The sequence below is a fragment of the Pseudopipra pipra genome, chromosome Z, assembly GCF_036250125.1.
Source record: "Pseudopipra pipra isolate bDixPip1 chromosome Z, bDixPip1.hap1, whole genome shotgun sequence".
Lineage (NCBI taxonomy): Eukaryota > Metazoa > Chordata > Aves > Passeriformes > Pipridae > Pseudopipra > Pseudopipra pipra.
This window is the reverse complement of record NC_087581.1, coordinates 54,265,020-54,282,588: the sequence shown is the minus strand read 5'-3', so window position 1 is coordinate 54,282,588 and position 17,569 is coordinate 54,265,020. Positions and strand designations below refer to the sequence as shown.

Below are 17,569 nucleotides of genomic sequence, written 5' to 3'. Positions count from 1 at the left end.
ACAGACACATGTTTTGTAATACAGTGTTATTTCACATTGAAGGTAGTTAACTGCACTCTTAAACTTTTTCATTCCTTTTCATTTATGGCTGGCAAAATGAATTAGAACAACAAGGTTCAAGTAGACTTGAAATAACTTTCAGCAATCACTTAGGAATGTCACATTACTGGAATGTCTCACTCATCTGTAGCATTTATAAGTTATGTTGTATTTTTAGTTTTCCATAAAAACTAGTTATGTCTTGTGTTTTTTGTTTGTTTTGTTTTGTTCCAGTAAAATTGTTCCATTTCCATACTGCTAAGATGATGAGTTAATTTTATTAGAGGTTTCTAAGAAAATCAGGCAGAAAGAAGAGGGACTGATTTGAATTTTCTTACGAATTGAGGAGATGAGATACGAGATGGAGAGCTGGGCCGTATGAAATCACCAACCACACGAAATTTAACAAGAATAAGTGTTGGATTCTGCACATGGGATAGGGTAATCCTGGGTATACGTACCAGTGGAAGGATGAGAGGCAGGGGAGCAGCTCCAGAGAAAAGGATCCAGGGGTTTGGGTAGATGAAAGTTGAATATGAGTCAGCAGTGCACTGTCAGCCAAAAGGGACAATGATGTCCAGGGATGCATCAGGCACAGGATCGCCAGCAGGTTGAGGGAGGTGATTGTCTCACTCTGCTCTGCACTGGTGTGTCCCCACCTTGAGTCCCGTGTGCAGTTTGGGTGCTTCAATAGAATCAAAATATTAGAGCATGTCCAGAGTGACCAAGATGGTGAAAGGCTTTGATGGCCAGACTAAAGAGGAGCAGCTGAGGTCACTTGGCCTGTTGAGCTTGGAGAAGAACAGGCTGAGTGGTGATCCCATCAAAGGGGAGCAGCAGAGGGGCACACACTGAGCTCTCTCTGGGGACCAGCAACAGAGCACAAGGAAAGGGAATGAAGCTGCATCAGAGGAAATTCATATTGGACATTAGGTAAGGGTTCTTCACAGACAGTGTGGTGAGTCACTGGAACAGGCTCCCTTGTGAAGTAGTCAGGGCACTAAGCTTGTCAGAGTTCAAAGAGTGTCTGGATGACACTCTTATTTATTTGGCTTTCTTTGGGTAGTCCTGTGGAGAGCAGGGAGTTGGACTTGATGATCCTTATGAGTCCCTTCCAACTTGAGATACTCTGTGATTCTATGATTCTGTGACATCTAGAATTAATTTTAGGTGAGATCTCAGATAAATTAAATTTAGTGCAGTATTTTTGTAGGAAAGCTTTTTATAGAGTATCTGTCTGTCTTTGGGGAAGATGTGGTAGAGATGATAGCATAAACCAGTACTAGAGATAGGTTTTGTTAAGTCCTATTAGAGTAGAATTTTAGTTAAATTGTAGATTATGGTCAGAATAATTAACATTTGAATATTTTTGAAATGTATGTGAAATGGAAAATGAAAAAAAAATCTTATATCCATCTAAAGTAGATTGCAACTGACTTTTCAAATCTTTCTTCCTTTGTGAAAACAACTTGTGATACTTAAGACTGGATTTTGTTTTTTATTAAATCAAAACCCTAATGTGAAGTAGTAATGGCTTTTTCATCCAAATAAATAATAATAGAAGAATTAATTTCTAACATTTCACTGTAAACTTTTTTCTCCCCTTCCTCCACAGGTGAACATGGTTATGTCACTTTTAGGAATGTTCTGTCCAACTTTGTTTGATGTAATCAGTTCCCTGGAGAATTACCACCCTCGAATAGCTCTAAGATGGCAGCTGGGACGAATCTTTGCCCTTTTTCTTGGCAATCTCTACACTTTCATTATCGCCCTAATGGATGAAATCAACCTCAAGGCAAGATATTTACTACCCTTCACTATTTTTAACATGTCACTGGGCAAGAATGAGGAAATGAGGACTTCCAGTCAATCACAGGCATGTCAGTGAAAGATATACTTTTCTTTCTATACTTAAATTGCATCCATGCCTGAACTATCATGGGAATCTTGGAACAGAACACACTGAGAGTTTGTAACAAGTTCATGCTGTTTTGTTGTTGTTGTTGTTGTTGTTGTTTTTCTCCCAATTTATTTTTTTACTTAGTTGGAAGAAGAAAAGATAGTCAAATATAACATGACAATATGGGAAGCCAGTCTGTACAATGGTACTATTCCAGAAAATTCGACTGCTCCTCCAATACAGGTAGACCCTGCTGATGTCCCCAGAGGGCCATGCTGGGAAACAATGGTGGGACAGGTAATATATCTGCTTTGAGCTCATATTTAAAATAGGTCAGTTACACAATATGATGTCTAAACTCTCTTTATTTCTGCTAGTGTGTCATTAAGGTGGGAAAAGGTGAGCAGAAGCAGATGTGGGACCTTTTCTTGAACTAAAATTTTTTTTAAAAATTATTTTATTTTATTTTGAACCCTGTCTAGAAGGAAATTCTTTCTCCTATTAGTTGACAGCATTGAAAACATTTATTTTTTACCCTTCTTTTCACTATCCCCTTGACTTTTCTTCCTCTTCCTGATTCCATCTTTGCCTTGCAAAACTCGTTTAGCAATTTTGAAAAACAAGGACATGTGTGTAAGACAGCTCTTACAGCAGTATGCTTTTGAGAAGTTGTCTCTGTCTTTAGCATAAGTAAAATAATGTAAAACAACAATAGTGATTAAATGGTAAATCTGCTCAATTATTCTCTTTTATTCAGTTGAGTATTTATTCATATTAACCCATCAATATAAAATGTGGTTTCCAAACAATTTTCTAACATATTCTTTTCCTCTGTTTGATCATACTTTGCTGTTATTCTTCTGTCCACAAAACCAAATTCAGTTCTGAATCACTTTCGCTGTTTCTCCATCGCTCTGACAAATTGTCGTCCTGAATGAATAAATCACCAGCAGGGAGCATATAGGGAGAAAAATCAGACCCTCTATTCATTTCACTGATGCTGAATAATAAGCTAACACCAAGAGCTCATCACTGAAATAACTTTCCCCTTAATTTCAGATCAGGGAGAGTAATAGCTTTTTGGACTATTCAGGTAAGCTTTAGACTATTGGGCCTGTTACAATAGGCTTTAGTGGAACATACCAAAATAAAAGTAGAGGAATGAGGATTTGCAGCAGTTTAAGATATTAGCTCAGGTTTCTGTTATAGCAGCAATCTTGGCTGGAAATCTTTCCCAGTCTAATCATTCCCAGGAAGTCTCATCTGAAAATATAAGCACAAATTAGAGTAAAGGATACCTCTAGCAAATGAAGGGCAGTATTTCCCTAGGCCTATTACAGAATAAATGATTGTAGAGGAGGATCAGAGTCTTTTCCATGCTGAAGCAGGATAATCACAATTACAGATCTAGTCCAGTATTTCATTATTATTGTGACTATTAATTACGTAAATATATTCTTAAAAGAGAATATTGCTCTAAACAGGAATTTGTGCGCCTGACAGTGTCTGACACGATGACAACATACATCACGATTCTAATTGGCGATTTCTTGAGAGCTGTCTTTGTTAGGTTTTTCAATTACTGCTGGTGCTGGGACTTGGAGTATGGATTTGTAAGTATCTGATTTTAAATGTCTTTGTTACCTATTACTTCACATTTATGTAAAAAATTGCATTTTCCTTTCAATCCTACAGTTAATTTTTGGCTAGACACATTATCTTCAAAATCCCTGTGTTAGTTTTTCTTGGCATGTGTATATGCTCTAATATTTGTCTTATTATTTAGATTTTTGTAACTTAAGGAGTTTTAAAATTTATTTGATTGTATAAGAACACTGAGTACATATTTTTCACATGTTTATAGTTTGAAGACTTGTTCTCTCTTCCACAGAATACAATTGCATTGATTTCTATGGGAGTTGGGATAGGGTTTTCTGGCACACAGTGCTTGTGGAGAAATATAGGAAAGATCCTGTTCTAGAAATCTTATATATTTTTTTTTATTAGAATTAATTTAGCTTAGATAAAGTTAGTAAGGTTGGTAACTTAGTAAGGTTAGTAACTTAGTAAACCTAGTAACATAAGAAGTATAGAACTTTTCACTTGGGAGTTGAGACTTTCACACTTTTACTCTGACCTGATCTAGGCTAAATTTGCCTGCTAAATGTATACTGTAAGATTTGATGCTGCTTTTCATCCTTAAATAGTAGTCATGGTATTGTAAAAGCTTGTGAAGTTTCTGAGGACTTTAGTGCAGAATAGAGCAAAGTAATTTAAGACTATCATGGGTACCTCTGCATAACCAGTCATCATAGCTGTTCTGCCATAATTATGTCCTTCTTCCCTCAAAATTTTGCCTTCCTAAATGTAGAAATTTCTCGCTTTATTAAAAACTGGAAATGTTAATTTTCCAGAGGAAGAGAAAGTTTTGGTATTTTCTGCTAAAAAACTCAGGTATCTGATACAGCAATCACATTGTTACTCACTGGCTCCTACAAAATTTCAGCATTATATAAAGGTTTTGCATTGTGCCTCAAATAGTACTGGTATAAGGCTGGAGAGAGACTACCAGACAGCCAGGTTGTGCACAAACAAATTATAACCCTTGGAATATCAAAATCAAATGGAGGAGTTTGAATACAGCATGGGCAGAAAAATTGCCAACAAGACATCTGCTCATAGGGGATCCTGGAACCAACTTATAATTGTCATTTTTAATTGGCAGTATATAGGACTGTCTATGATGGTCTGGTCCATTACAATCTGCAGGTCCAGTAAGCTGCTTGAAACAACAGATGGAAGTAGAAGTTGAAACTGGAAATCACTGAATCTCTGTAAATATCTGATCTTAAAAGGCTCCTTAGGAACTAGCTATACTTATGTCTCTGTGGCTAGTGGCCATGGATCCATTACTTTTTAGACTTTTTCTATATCCTAAATATTTTTGACAATCAAGATATCCTTTGGTGAAGAATTTCAGAAATTAACTTACACGTTGTGTGGAAAAACTGCTTCCTTTTATGTGTTTAAAAATTAGATTTCCAATTATTTATTTGTTAATGCTAACCCCTATGTTATGAAGAGCAGTCATACATTATTTGATTCTGTGTGATCCTATTAATTCTCTCCATGTTGCTTTTGATATTATATCTTATACAGATCTTGTTAGTCTACAGCCTTTCAAGTTGAATATTAGTAATCTGTTAAATTGTTACTTGTATGGAAGCAGATTCATAAATACATGCAATGTAAGTATAGCAGATCACTATAAACATAGGCACATATGTATACATACACAAAACTACACAGAAAACCTGTAGGGACCTCAAATATTCCAACAATATAACGTAGTATAAGTCAAAATTATGGCTTTAATTGATGATTTCAATAGAATAACTTTGTTGTACAGCCATAAGGGAATAGTTATTTTTGCATCTCATGCCCTTTACTCCTTCTATCAGTCATCAGCATAATTGATACTTAGAAATCACACATTATTTGTGGTCTTTTTGTCCTCCAGTATGGTGATTCATGCAAATCACCAGCTGTGATGTAGCAATACTCTTTTATGAGAAAAGTGAGTGAACAAGATCTTGTGAGGATGCAAACCATATAAATAATATGTTTGAAACAGATATTTAAGTGCAAACAAAAAGTTTACAGCCACAATTTCTTACCGGAAAGTTTTCTTCTGGTGCATATGCACACATACTAACGTGTATGGATACATTTCAATTGTTGCTTAAATTCAGTGTATTAAATGTTTGCAAATGGAAATGTTCATGAATAAGAAATTAATAATTAAGGCAAAAGAACAGATGTAGAAATGATGAAAGATTTGGAGAAACAGAATGAAGGGGTCAAATGAAGAGTTCAGAATTATAAGACTAAATAGTTTTTGTGGCATGTGTCTACACTGGAAATAAAAGTATATGATAGAGGGCTTTCTTCAACAGACAAATCAATAATGACACTCCATGGCTGAATCTTAAAATAAAAATTAAAATCAAACACACTCGATTTATAGATAAGATATTCATATTAAGCAAGGAAAACGATGATTGGCAACATCTATCAATGCTTAAAAGAAATTCCTCAACAGTATAACTGTTGAAATATGAAAAATAATGCTGTAGTTCAATCAGGTATTCAATCACACTAAATCACATTAATCACACTGAATATCATGTCTGGTACTGTATTAGAAGACACATTACATGACCCCACTAGCCACTCCAACGAAAAATTTCGGAATTTTTGCTTTAAAATTTACTCAGTAACCAGAATAATTTTTAATTCTCCCTTGGCACGTTCCTCTGAAAAAATATCAAAAAGATTTTCAATAAAATACTGCAAACTATATAAAAGACTGCCTCCTGCCCCTGAGTTATACTATTTATTTTGTGATTCGCTGATAAGATGCAGCAAGAGGCCTTGTAAAATGATGCCAGTGTACTGCTGCTGTAGGAAGTGAGAGTTTTAATCTACTGTAAGTCATCTTAAATACCCTTCTGCAAACCTAATGAAAACATCTGTATCATTTCTTTCAGCCATCATATTCTGAGTTTGATATAAGTGGAAATGTGCTGGGACTGATCTTTAACCAAGGCATGATCTGGTAGGTGTGACAAAGCATGTTGCATCTGCAGGATGGAAGGATTTAGCTGTATCTGTGAAGGATTCTACTGAAATCCTGATCGTGTCCCATTTCTTTAGTTTGATGAAAGTATAATGAAATATAATCCAAACTCTGGTACACTGCAATCAGTGAGAAGACTTCAAAACTAGTTCTGGGCTAAGATTTTGGGACCATCAGGGGTTTGCAATGAATTGGTAAGACCAACCAGTAAAAAGCTGTGTAGATTAATCTTATACTTTTGTTGTCTGACTGCTTGCTGTACTGTATAGCTTTAAATTTCAGCCTTTCAACATACCTTACCCCTCTTTTCCCATGTTTTCTGTGGAAAAAGGCCTTAAAACAAATGTATTTACGCTTAACTGTGCAGGCATGTGAATGTGCAAACAATGCTACTGTTACAGAATCTTAGAATACCACAGAAATACAGACAAGGGGCTGCAAATATCTTGCAGTCCCTGCAACCAAACCCCGCTGCGGGGTTGCACTGGGAGCCTGACAGTGGCGCTGTGGGTTCGTTCACATGGAGGATTTGAGGATTTATCACTGTGGATGACCAGGGCCTTGCCACCCCTGGCCTTGCAGTGATGGCATGCTGTAAGTAGCTGTTGCTGGCATCTGAGGCATTCACATTGTGTCCTGTATCTCACAAAAGCAGCTCAGCTTTGCAACTGGCATCTTGTTATCTGCCTTAGGACTGCCATTCCAGTTTCTGGTAGGAAACATTTCTCAGGCTGCTGATCATCAAAATGATGAGGCTCCAGCATAAACTCTATTTGCCATTTGATACTTGCCAATTGATGTCACTAATACTTTTGACTGCTGTAATAAACACTTTGGAAGATAGGCTGAAAATCATTCTCTACCAGACAGATGTTGGGGACTGGGTGAGGGACTTGATTCCTGATTATTCCCTAACAAAACTTCTATAAATGTCTATCATTTTTATACTTCATTACATGTACAGACTCTGTGTGCATTAAGCTGCCATGCTCCAATATATACTGCCTGACACAGAAACTGGGACTTGTGCTTTTGTGATGCTATTTAGATACAGAATCCTTCATTTTACTGCTTATTGCAGAGCTGGGACCCCATTTTCATGCTAATTCATATTTGCAGGGCTAAGGCAATAGAGCTGTGGTGTTTTTCAAAATAATATCTGATGATTTAAACTGAAACAGATACATCAGATGAGTTAAAAAAGATTGACTGAATTATAATAAGCACACATTGCCTGAAACATGTTTATCATTAATACATGTGTAAGATAAACTAGTTTCTCTTTTATTTGAGCTTTGTAAATTCTCTTTCGCATGCTTCTTCTCATCTGAAACAGAATAGAAGGAAGGGCCAAGCAAATGAGTGTAACTGCTCTTCAGTCAGCATGACTCAAGAAACAAGGTGTGATAAAAGTAAGGTGGTGCCAACTGTGTCAGTGTGACAACCATGCAACCATGTATAATAGGGGAAACACAGTGTTTAGCAGAATCTATAAACAGATTGTTGGCCTAAACCACTAAATGACCATGAAAACAGAAGTTAAAATAAATGTCAACTAAGTAAAAATATCCTTCCTAAAATAGTGTTAGTATATTAAAAAAATAATAAAGTATAAACTAAATTATTTTGTTTACTCCTAGCTGTTGGGGTTGGTAATACTTAGTTTTTACACAAAACAAGCAAGATGCTACCAGACAAATTAAGAGTGAATAACATTTCATCAAGTGCTCATTTAATTTGCAGAGAAAGAGGACTTTTAAACAAAAGGTTCATATAGAGAATTCTTTCCAGTTCTTCTTAAAAAAAAGAAAAAAGACCAGTAAGAAAGATGGTTTTATGAATTTCTGAGTACACAGTGCATATGGCTACAAAGCACATTGACATAGTGAATGGCTGGTATATCTAGGAAGACAGAAGTCCTATAACAAAGTGGTTATTTTTTTATTTGCTTCTTTTCTAGGATGGGATCTTTTTATGCTCCATGTCTCCCAGCAATCAATGTGTTTCGCCTCCACACATCAATGTACCTGCAGTGCTGGGCAGTGATGTGCTGCAATGTCCCCCAAGAGAGGGTCTTCAAGGCTTCCAGATCCAATAACTTCTACATGGCCATGCTGCTTTTCATCCTCTTTCTCTCCACACTGCCTGCTGTGTACACCATTGTCTCCATCCCACCATCTTTTGACTGTGGTCCTTTCAGGTTCTTTGCATTTTATATACCATTTTTTGTGATTGATGTAGTGAACTGCTTCATCACATCACAGTGAATGATGCAGCACAGAAAAACTGCTTCTATAAAAAGCATTAGCACCTGATAGGCTGAGTGTTTAACTGAGTTTAATTGTGCATAATTCTAAAGCTGGAATCCTGGAAAACTGAGCAATTCCTTAGGAAGTTTTATCTGAGGTACAGAACAGAAAATCTTTTAGTTAATTTTAATGTAAATATTATCATTATTGCTGCACTAAAGACAAACTACTCTTCAGGAGTAGAGCAGTGACCTGTTGTGAATATCAGTCTGTTGGCTTAAAAGTGATGGCTTTTAGGAAATGTCTGTGTCATGTCTGATACATATCAGAATGTATGATGGTGTGCTAAAGGTATTGTGGTTCAGTCTTTGACTGTCATGACTCTCTCCAATTCAGAATTTCATGTGTCTGTACTACCAGTGTCAAGCTGAATTTGTTTCTGAAGTCTTCAAGACCTCGATATACCTTAGTTCCTTCTAAACCCTTTGGCTTGGCCTGCCTATGCAAACATACGCTTTGCATTCAAGCTAGTTTAGATTTTGCCACAGTTTCTCCTTCTATGCTCACTACATGAGACCATTTTCATCATCTTTACCTGCCAGGCAGCATGAGATACAACTAAAATGATTACACAACAACACTCAAGACATGAAATTAAAAATTCTAGAAGTCTTTAGTCTTTGTTTTTAAACAAAATATTAACAAAGCAACAGTAACAGGAGAACAGTAAGAGGCATTCTGTTTGCAATGAAAGGTTTAGATAACACATTACTGTTGTAAGTAAAATGACATCTGCATGATCCCCAGTGCACTTTCTAAAGGAGTAGAAGCCTCGCCATATTAACTTTGGCTAAAGGCAAAATTGGAGAGATTGTTTCTAGACACCTGCAACAGCCACAGGTACTTAAAAGGGAGAATTGCATGACATGACAAAAATTGTGATGGAACAGAAAATCGTTTGAATTTACAGAAGAAATTCTCATGGCTAGGCTTCATGAATGAAGATTTGGGAAGGGCTCTACCCACATTTGTTACAAGTGCACTGGTGGCTAAAGAGGCCAATGCAAGATAGACAAATCTGGTTGCAAAAGGGACAGCAGAAAGACTCCTTGGATGGTATCAACAAGACACGATTCTTTCCGTGTTGTCTTTTCTACTCGAGAGTGATTCTGCGTGTGTTCTCAAAAGAAGCAGCAGCGTTATAGATGGTGTGTCTCCAGACCTCCTGATTGGAGGCCAGAGCAGACCAGTGATGAAGGTCAATGTGGCCAAGGCTGAGATGTTGCTTCAGGGAGTCCTTGTATCTCCTCTTCAGAGCTCCTGTCTTGCGGCAGCCGGTGGCAAGTTCACCACAAAGCAAGATCTTAGGGAGGCGGTGGTCCTTCATCCTGGAGACGTGCCCTGCCCAATGCAGCTGTGTTCTCATCAACATGGCCTCAATACTTGTGACTGCTGCTTGTTCTAGAACAGATGTATTGGTCACATAATCTGACCAGTGGATGTTTAGGATTGTGCGGAGACAGCGTTGATTGAAGTGTTCTAGGAGTCGCAGGTAGTGGTGGTAAATGACCCATGATTCGGACCCATATAAAAGAGTAGACAGCACTATGGCTCTGTAAACGCTGACCTTTGTGCTTTTCTTCAGGTGTTTATTTCGCCAAACTCTTTTATGGAGTTTTCCAAAAGCACTATATGCCTTTGCTAACCTGTTGTCTATCTCTCTGTCAATCTTACCATCCAAGGAGATGATGCTACCTAGGTAATTAAACTGCTGGACTGATTTGAGCTCTGATTGGCCAATGGTGATATGGGGATGATGGAAGACTTCCTGAGGTGCTGGTTGATGGAGAACTTCTGTCTTCTTTAAGCTGACTTCCAGCCCAAAGAGCTCAGCAGCGTCTGCAAAGCAGGATGTTAAACGCTGCAGAGCTGCTTCTGTGTGGGCGACAGGGGCGTCGTCGTCAGCGTAAAGCAGCTCCTGGACAAGATGGTTTAAGGTCTTGGTGTGGGCCTTCAGTCACCTTAGGTTGAATAGGCTTCCATCGGTACGATATTGAATGTAGATACCGTCCTGATCATCGAGGTCTGCCTTGGCCCTTTGGAGCATCATGCTCAAAAAGACTGTGAATAGGGTTGGTGCAAGAACGCAGCCTTGTTATTAGAAAGGGCTCAGAAAGTGTGTTGCCATATCTGACCTGGCCATGCTGATTCTTGTGGAGTGAGCTGATCATTTTGAGGAACTTGGGGGGACATCCTAAATGTTCCAAAATCTGCCACAGACCTTTCCTGCTCACAGTATCGAAAGCCTTGGACAGAAGAAATTTTAACAAAGCAAAAGATACAAATTAAGATATTTTATGAGAGTCATAGCAAAAAAATACAAAGGGAGACATCTGAGGTCAGATCTGAGTAGAAACAGTTGTTCAACTGGATATTAATGAAATGGTAATATTATTTTTCAAAATGAGAAAGATGCCTGCCACTTTTTCTTGGTCATATGCAGAGATAAGTTGTTCTTCATCAAATACATGAAACCTCCAATGTAACTGTTAATGAGGAGCACATAAAACTAATGAAGTTTCATTCCAACTGGGTATAGGTAATGCCAAAGTTGAGCAGCCAGTGGATAAATACTGGTAATACATGGCTCCATATTTAAAAAGAAAAAGATTTTCCTGTTGGTAGCTCAGTGGCTCATCTATTTTGAAAATTGTGACTCCTTGGGGCTTTTTTTTTTTTCCTTTTTTTTTTTCAAATTTTAGTCCATTCATTAAAAGCAACATATATAACTCAACAGAGGCCTGCCAGTAGTAGGGAAGACATGACAGAATTAGCAAAGTTGCGACAGAAAAAGCTTTGTGCATGCTGGGGAAAGATAAGAAGAGCACAGAATGGAATTTCTCATCTACCACGAGTGATTAGAGTGTGTAGAGACAAAGAACTGACCTGAGGAATTCTACCTGCAACATTTTTATACTACCTGGAAGAGTGTAAGTGTTGAGAATGAGTTAAAAACAAAGACCCATTTGTCAGAAATGCCTTACAAGAACTGAAAAGCAGCGACGGGAGGCTGCAATGACAACTATCAGGTGGCAATTTGGAGACTATTCCTTTAACCAAGTAAAATTACCAATTAGTCTTGATACACAGAGAGGCATTTTGCCAGTCTTGCTTAGTTGAAAATATCAAGCTCTATGTTATGAGGCACAGACAAAGGCAAAATAAAATGTGAGGAACTTCTGGAACATCTACTTAAATATTTCTGAAGAAGAATAGTCTAGGAAGAAAATACTTTGTAGATAAGCCAGCCATGGAACAATTACATATGAAGGTAATTAGATTGCTTCAACAATAACAAATATCTCCTGAAGCACAGCCACTGACTTCTGTAGCATTGGTGCACAGCAAAGAGAGAGGAGAATTGGGCTGAACACTGCTGATTGAAAACTAATTGCAAGCAGATTATTTTTTGCTTATCGACCATAAAAACTGGATTTGAATTTTCCTCCATGTCTTCATAGAGCACAAATTTCACTTTACTCATTGGTTAATGGTGAGGAGTTCACAACTCAGTACACTGATTCATTGAGGAGTAATCTTGGTGGCAACTGCAGGCGAAAACTATTAGCATAGAATAAGAATTTTGGTGTTTATTTTCCCCTCTAGAATACATAAATATTACTTAAGATATTATTCCTTCTGGAGTGCAAAGTTTTAAATAAACATACAGTTTATTGTCCTTTTCCCAGGTTTGATGTGGTGTGATTAGCATATATATTCATAGTTGCCATAATATTAGTATGTGACATATTGTCATCTTTTCTGTTTAATAGTGGGAAGACTAGAATGTTTGAAGTCATATCAGAAACTCTGGAGCATGATTTCCCTTCCTGGTTCGGGAAGGTATTTGGCTATGCCTCTAACCCCGGACTCATCCTACCCTTTATACTGCTGATGGTGTATGTATAGAATATTAACTATAAGGCCTGTTAAGTTTCTTTCACTCTGAATCTTCACTGCCTGAATATCTAATTAAATACAGTACTGATTGTCCAGTGGTCAGGACTTGAAGAATTTGTGAGTGTTTTATTTGATCATACTTAATGTCCATTCGCAGAAAGGTTGATATCTCTCTTTTGTTCAATGGCTTTCTTTTTGGTTTTGTTACTCTTTTCAAAAGAAATGTTGCTACCACAATAATGACAAAGCTTTTAAAATGCAAAAAGCCTGTAGGGGCTCTGAAGTGTTGTAACATTGATCTGCTAGTCCCATACGCAGACTAGCACATCGTATATCCTCAGCAAGTTCAATAGACATGAACACCATGGAGCAGAGTTATTCTCAGTAACTTTCAGTGAGTCTGATCTTTGATGCCTTTAATTTTTAAAGACTACTCTATGCTATTGGGACAGGTGTGCAGCAGGGTTTTAGAGACTTTATAAAATAGGGCTGGTAGAGATTTTTGTAAGTCAGTCAATACCTGGTAAAGAAAATGACCCCAGAATATTTGTTCTGCTTTATAAAAGCATTTCAACCTGTTGTGTGCATATATATATGTATTGGGTTATGTAGCATACTGCTGAACTAAAAGTTAATTCTGCATAGACGTGAGCTTGGATTTAACTTTGCATTGTAGAACTGCGAATAAATATAAAGATGATTACAAAATACAACAGAATTTGCAGAAGGATTTTGCAAGAGGAAGACGAAATTATGAGATTAAATTTTGCCAATGTTCACTTAATATCATATTCTATTTTAACCCTTAGCTATAAAGGGCAAAGACACCAAAAATAAACAGAGGGAAAAAAATACAAAGCAAAGTCAGGCAAAGCGGAGGAAACAGCATAAGCATCATTATTATTAGTAGTATGATTATTTAACTATATAAATAGAAAATATAACTATAATATAAAAATACTATCTGTTATATAAAAACATGTATGTTATATATCTATGTGTCCCATATATTTATATTATTTATATAATATTATATTTAATTATTTTTATATATAATTCATTATTTACTGATTACATCAATAAAAGACTGCATATCAGATTTTTTCTAATTAAATCAGGATGGTGAAAACTACTGATTCCATAGTTATCACAACAGTAATTTCATACACTAACAAATGAAAATTGCATTATGTTATGCAGTTATGTTTTTGTTCACTAGAAGAAGGAGGTTATAATTAAAAACAAAAATGAAAAACTATGCTTTTGGTTGGGTTTTTTCCCACAGTATTTCAGATTGCCTACTGTATTAGTTCAATAGCTTTTACAAATATGATTTAGTCATTTTTAAGGTATATCATACAAATTAATTAAGTTTTATAAGTTATTCTTTAGAAGATACTTTACAGTGAAGCACTGCTTTATGGAACATCCTTAGCTGCTGTAAGATTGAAAGTAGAGTATTAAGAGAGAGAGAATAATTTCTTTTGTTTTTTACCCCTCAAAAAACAGTGCCTTCATACTGTAAGGAAACACGTTGTTCATTGTTCATTGTCAAAATACTAGTACTGATTAGGCACAGTACATAAGGAAAAGATATAGACTATATATTATCACAACTGTAATTGTTGCTATAGGAATGTTCTGAGTCCTTATATGTAAGTCATCGTCTAACAAGAAATTATTATTCTTTACATTTAGCCTGAGTATTTATTATCTCAACGCGACATCCAAATCCTACAAGGAAGCTAACTTGGAACTTAAAAAGAAGTTACAAAGTGTAAGGAATAAAGAATTATTGATTTTTTGGTTTTACTAAATGTCAGAGAAGCTGTTTGGGTTGCTGAAAGATGCCTTCTCTCTCCCCATATTAGCAAGCAGAAGAAAATAAAAGAAGAAATAAACAAAAGGCACAAAAATCAAATGAACAAGAAGAAAATCCATTTGAGACAGAACCGCCAAAGCCTAAAGGAGGCAAGCAAGATGAATCCACTCCAAACCAAGGTAAGGACTGGTTTGAACATCTCAGTATGAGGAATTCATGTTTGTGTGATCCTAGTCTTCCTTACTGCCTTGACTGCTTCCTAACCTGAAACATATTCACAATACTGAATTGCAAGTGTTAGCCTAATCTCCAGTTCACTTTTCTTTCTTTGGCTTGTTTAAGAAATACTGTAACATTATTCCACACCAGGCAGCACGAAAGTAGAAAGCTGAACTATAATGAATTGAAGGATCCAGTCTCATTGAAAAAATAAACCACTTAAAGACTTGTCTGAATGTCAGTGATGCCTCTTATCTACCATAAATCAAAGTCTAAATCTTGTGCCCCTTCTGTCATATTTTGTTGACCCAGAAATACTCAGGACAGTTTGGTCCTCTGTGCCAGGTTCACCTAGAGAAAGTATAGTCAGAACACAGTATGGTAGCACTCCTTAACAGAAAACCTAGATTGGGCAGGCAGGTTTCAGTCTGTCCTGAGGGATTTTGCTGGCTGTTTCCTTTTCCTCATCGTGCATGCGTGCCACATAGCAACTCAACTGGCTCAAGCCTTGGAGGGAAACTCAGGTTAGAGATGACTGTCTTTGGAAGAGCCATGTCTAATTACTGCCTTCATCACTGTTGACAGATGATATCTAAGTGCATCTTGGGAAAAGTCTCTACTTTCCCCAATGGGGGCCTGTATGATTTGATTATTAAAGTTATTAGAGAGATGCCTCTGCCTGAATTAAGGTGCAAACAAGACCTATACTGAAATAGTATGGATTTTATTTAACAGTAAATGTGCGTTAAAGAGAGATAGAAATAAATAGGAAAGGGGGAAACAGGAGAGTGACAGAGAGAGACAGATCAGGTGGAAAATATCACCACAATGTGGGTACTGATGGTGTCCCATTGGTCCTCTTCCTCTGGACTTCTCGGTGTTGAGGGTCCCACACAGAGTTCAATGGATTAATATACATTCAACCTAGGTGAGAATGCCCAAGCACCTCCCCTGGGGAGGGAGGTGGAAGTTTTACACTATCTTTTGCAACAGACAGATCTGTTGCAAGACTTCCATATCACATGCAGTCCTTTGATGTAAGGCCTCACTAATGGGTCTGGGGGGTGCTTTGGGGGTCTTTGATGGTTTATGACACCTTCTAAGACAGGACAGCAGCCTCTCAAGTAGTGCGGTTGAGCCAGTTATGCCCCATCAGGCCTTCAATGGGCAGAGGGGGAAGTTTTCCAATTGTGTAATGGAGGGCAAATTACCGATGAAAAGCACCAGCAATGTGCAGGGTCTGCTTCTTGTCTGGCTTGTAGCCTCCCCCTGGCATGTGCACACCTGGCCTCAGCAAAGCAACCTGGTGCCTTCACAAATGGGCGAGTCATTAACCATTTGAATTATTTGAGTCATTAACCACTGACAGTCCAGTCTCTCACAGGAAGGGAAGAGTGTGCTGACCTGGCCTCAGCAAATGAGTCTGTGGCCTATAGTCTCCCTCCACCAAACCCAGCCAGAGCTGATTTTCAACACAGCTGCGGAGTTTGGCTTTCCTTGTGGATACATTCTTCTCCTCCCAGCCTTGTTTACTTCTCCTTAGACCTGAGAGAATTGGATGACAGTATCATCTTTATCTTGCCTCAAGCTCCCCATAGTCCTCCAGGTAGGAGGCATATTGGGTAGGTGGGCTTTGTCGGTCACAGACAAAGCAGTTGGTTCTTTTCATGGTTTGCTACAGTGGACAAAAGTACTTCAGTGATTTTAACAATGTTTAAGCCATTAACCATTTCAGTCTCTCACAGCATTGCAGAAATAACTGGATGGAAAATACAGCACAAAGATCATGAAGATGCCTTACCCCAGGTTTTGGCTGGGGAGGCCCACACTTTCTACTGCACTCTGGAGTGGTCAGGTAGCTGAAGGATTTCCCTGTCAGGGAACTTCTGGCTTGCATGCTCTTTTGTTAATTCTGTCCTCCAAACACATTTCAGACAACAAGAAAGGACAGGATGGCAACGAATCAAAGAAGACAGGACAACCACAAGAAGCCAGCTCCTCTCAGGTGCTCCAGCATCCTAGCCTTGCCCCAAGCAGCCATTATCCCCCACAGAGCCAAGCAGGAAACCTTCCTCCCCCATCCATAGCTGTGACAAGGCCCCCGGGGCCAAGAAGGTATGGAATGCCAGGCTATCCACCTGGAAATCCGTGCTTCCCAGGACCACAACCAGGAATGCCCAGGGGGCCTCACAACTGCAGATAAGGAGCCTTGAGCACACGGTGATATGATGAAGGAGGATGAAGGACAGAAGAGTGGTCCTAAATCCGAACACGCTCCTGCAAGTGCAGAACCGACTATGTTTGTTGTAAATCTTCATGTGCATGGAAGTAACCCACGTGCTTCAGTTTTTGCGTAATGGGAGCTTCAGAAGAAAACATTGCATATGTCTTGCATTTGAAGACACTGTGAAAATGCGTTATCTGTGTTAACAGGTTACTCGAATTATGGATATAAAATTGGGGATATTTTTTAGAAGAATGGAAAGCAATTTGTATTCAGTTGACTGTTTTCTTAAAAGCTTGAAACTATGTCTCTAATCTTTTCCTTTTTCTTAGAAGAACGGTTCACTGAAAACACAGCTGTATATAAAGTTTGTGAGAGTCAGTTATGTTTAAACCTTGCATATATCTTGTCTTCTGCTGGTCATATATTCTCAGCCAAAGATATCAGATTGTACATGGGAAAACTAGGACTAAACACAGGGAAATCTGCATGATTCCATATAAAGTCTTTGTGGAAG

The 17,569-nt window shown here is 37.8% G+C and overlaps 1 protein-coding gene across 1 annotated transcript in view; it reads left to right on the top strand.

The window, feature by feature from the left end:
- TMC1 (transmembrane channel like 1) overlaps window positions 1-17,186 on the top strand; it is a 58,113-nt gene extending 40,927 nt beyond the window's left edge. The window contains exons 12-20 of the mRNA XM_064643205.1: window positions 1,655-1,834; window positions 2,084-2,236; window positions 3,424-3,552; window positions 6,490-6,557; window positions 8,539-8,778; window positions 12,661-12,786; window positions 14,486-14,564; window positions 14,659-14,788; window positions 16,763-17,186. Coding sequence (XP_064499275.1) covers window positions 1,655-1,834; window positions 2,084-2,236; window positions 3,424-3,552; window positions 6,490-6,557; window positions 8,539-8,778; window positions 12,661-12,786; window positions 14,486-14,564; window positions 14,659-14,788; window positions 16,763-17,031 — 1,374 coding nt within the window. The 3' untranslated portion in view covers window positions 17,032-17,186. The remainder of the gene's footprint in view (window positions 1-1,654; window positions 1,835-2,083; window positions 2,237-3,423; window positions 3,553-6,489; window positions 6,558-8,538; window positions 8,779-12,660; window positions 12,787-14,485; window positions 14,565-14,658; window positions 14,789-16,762) is intronic.
- The last annotated feature ends 383 nt before the right edge of the window (window positions 17,187-17,569 follow it).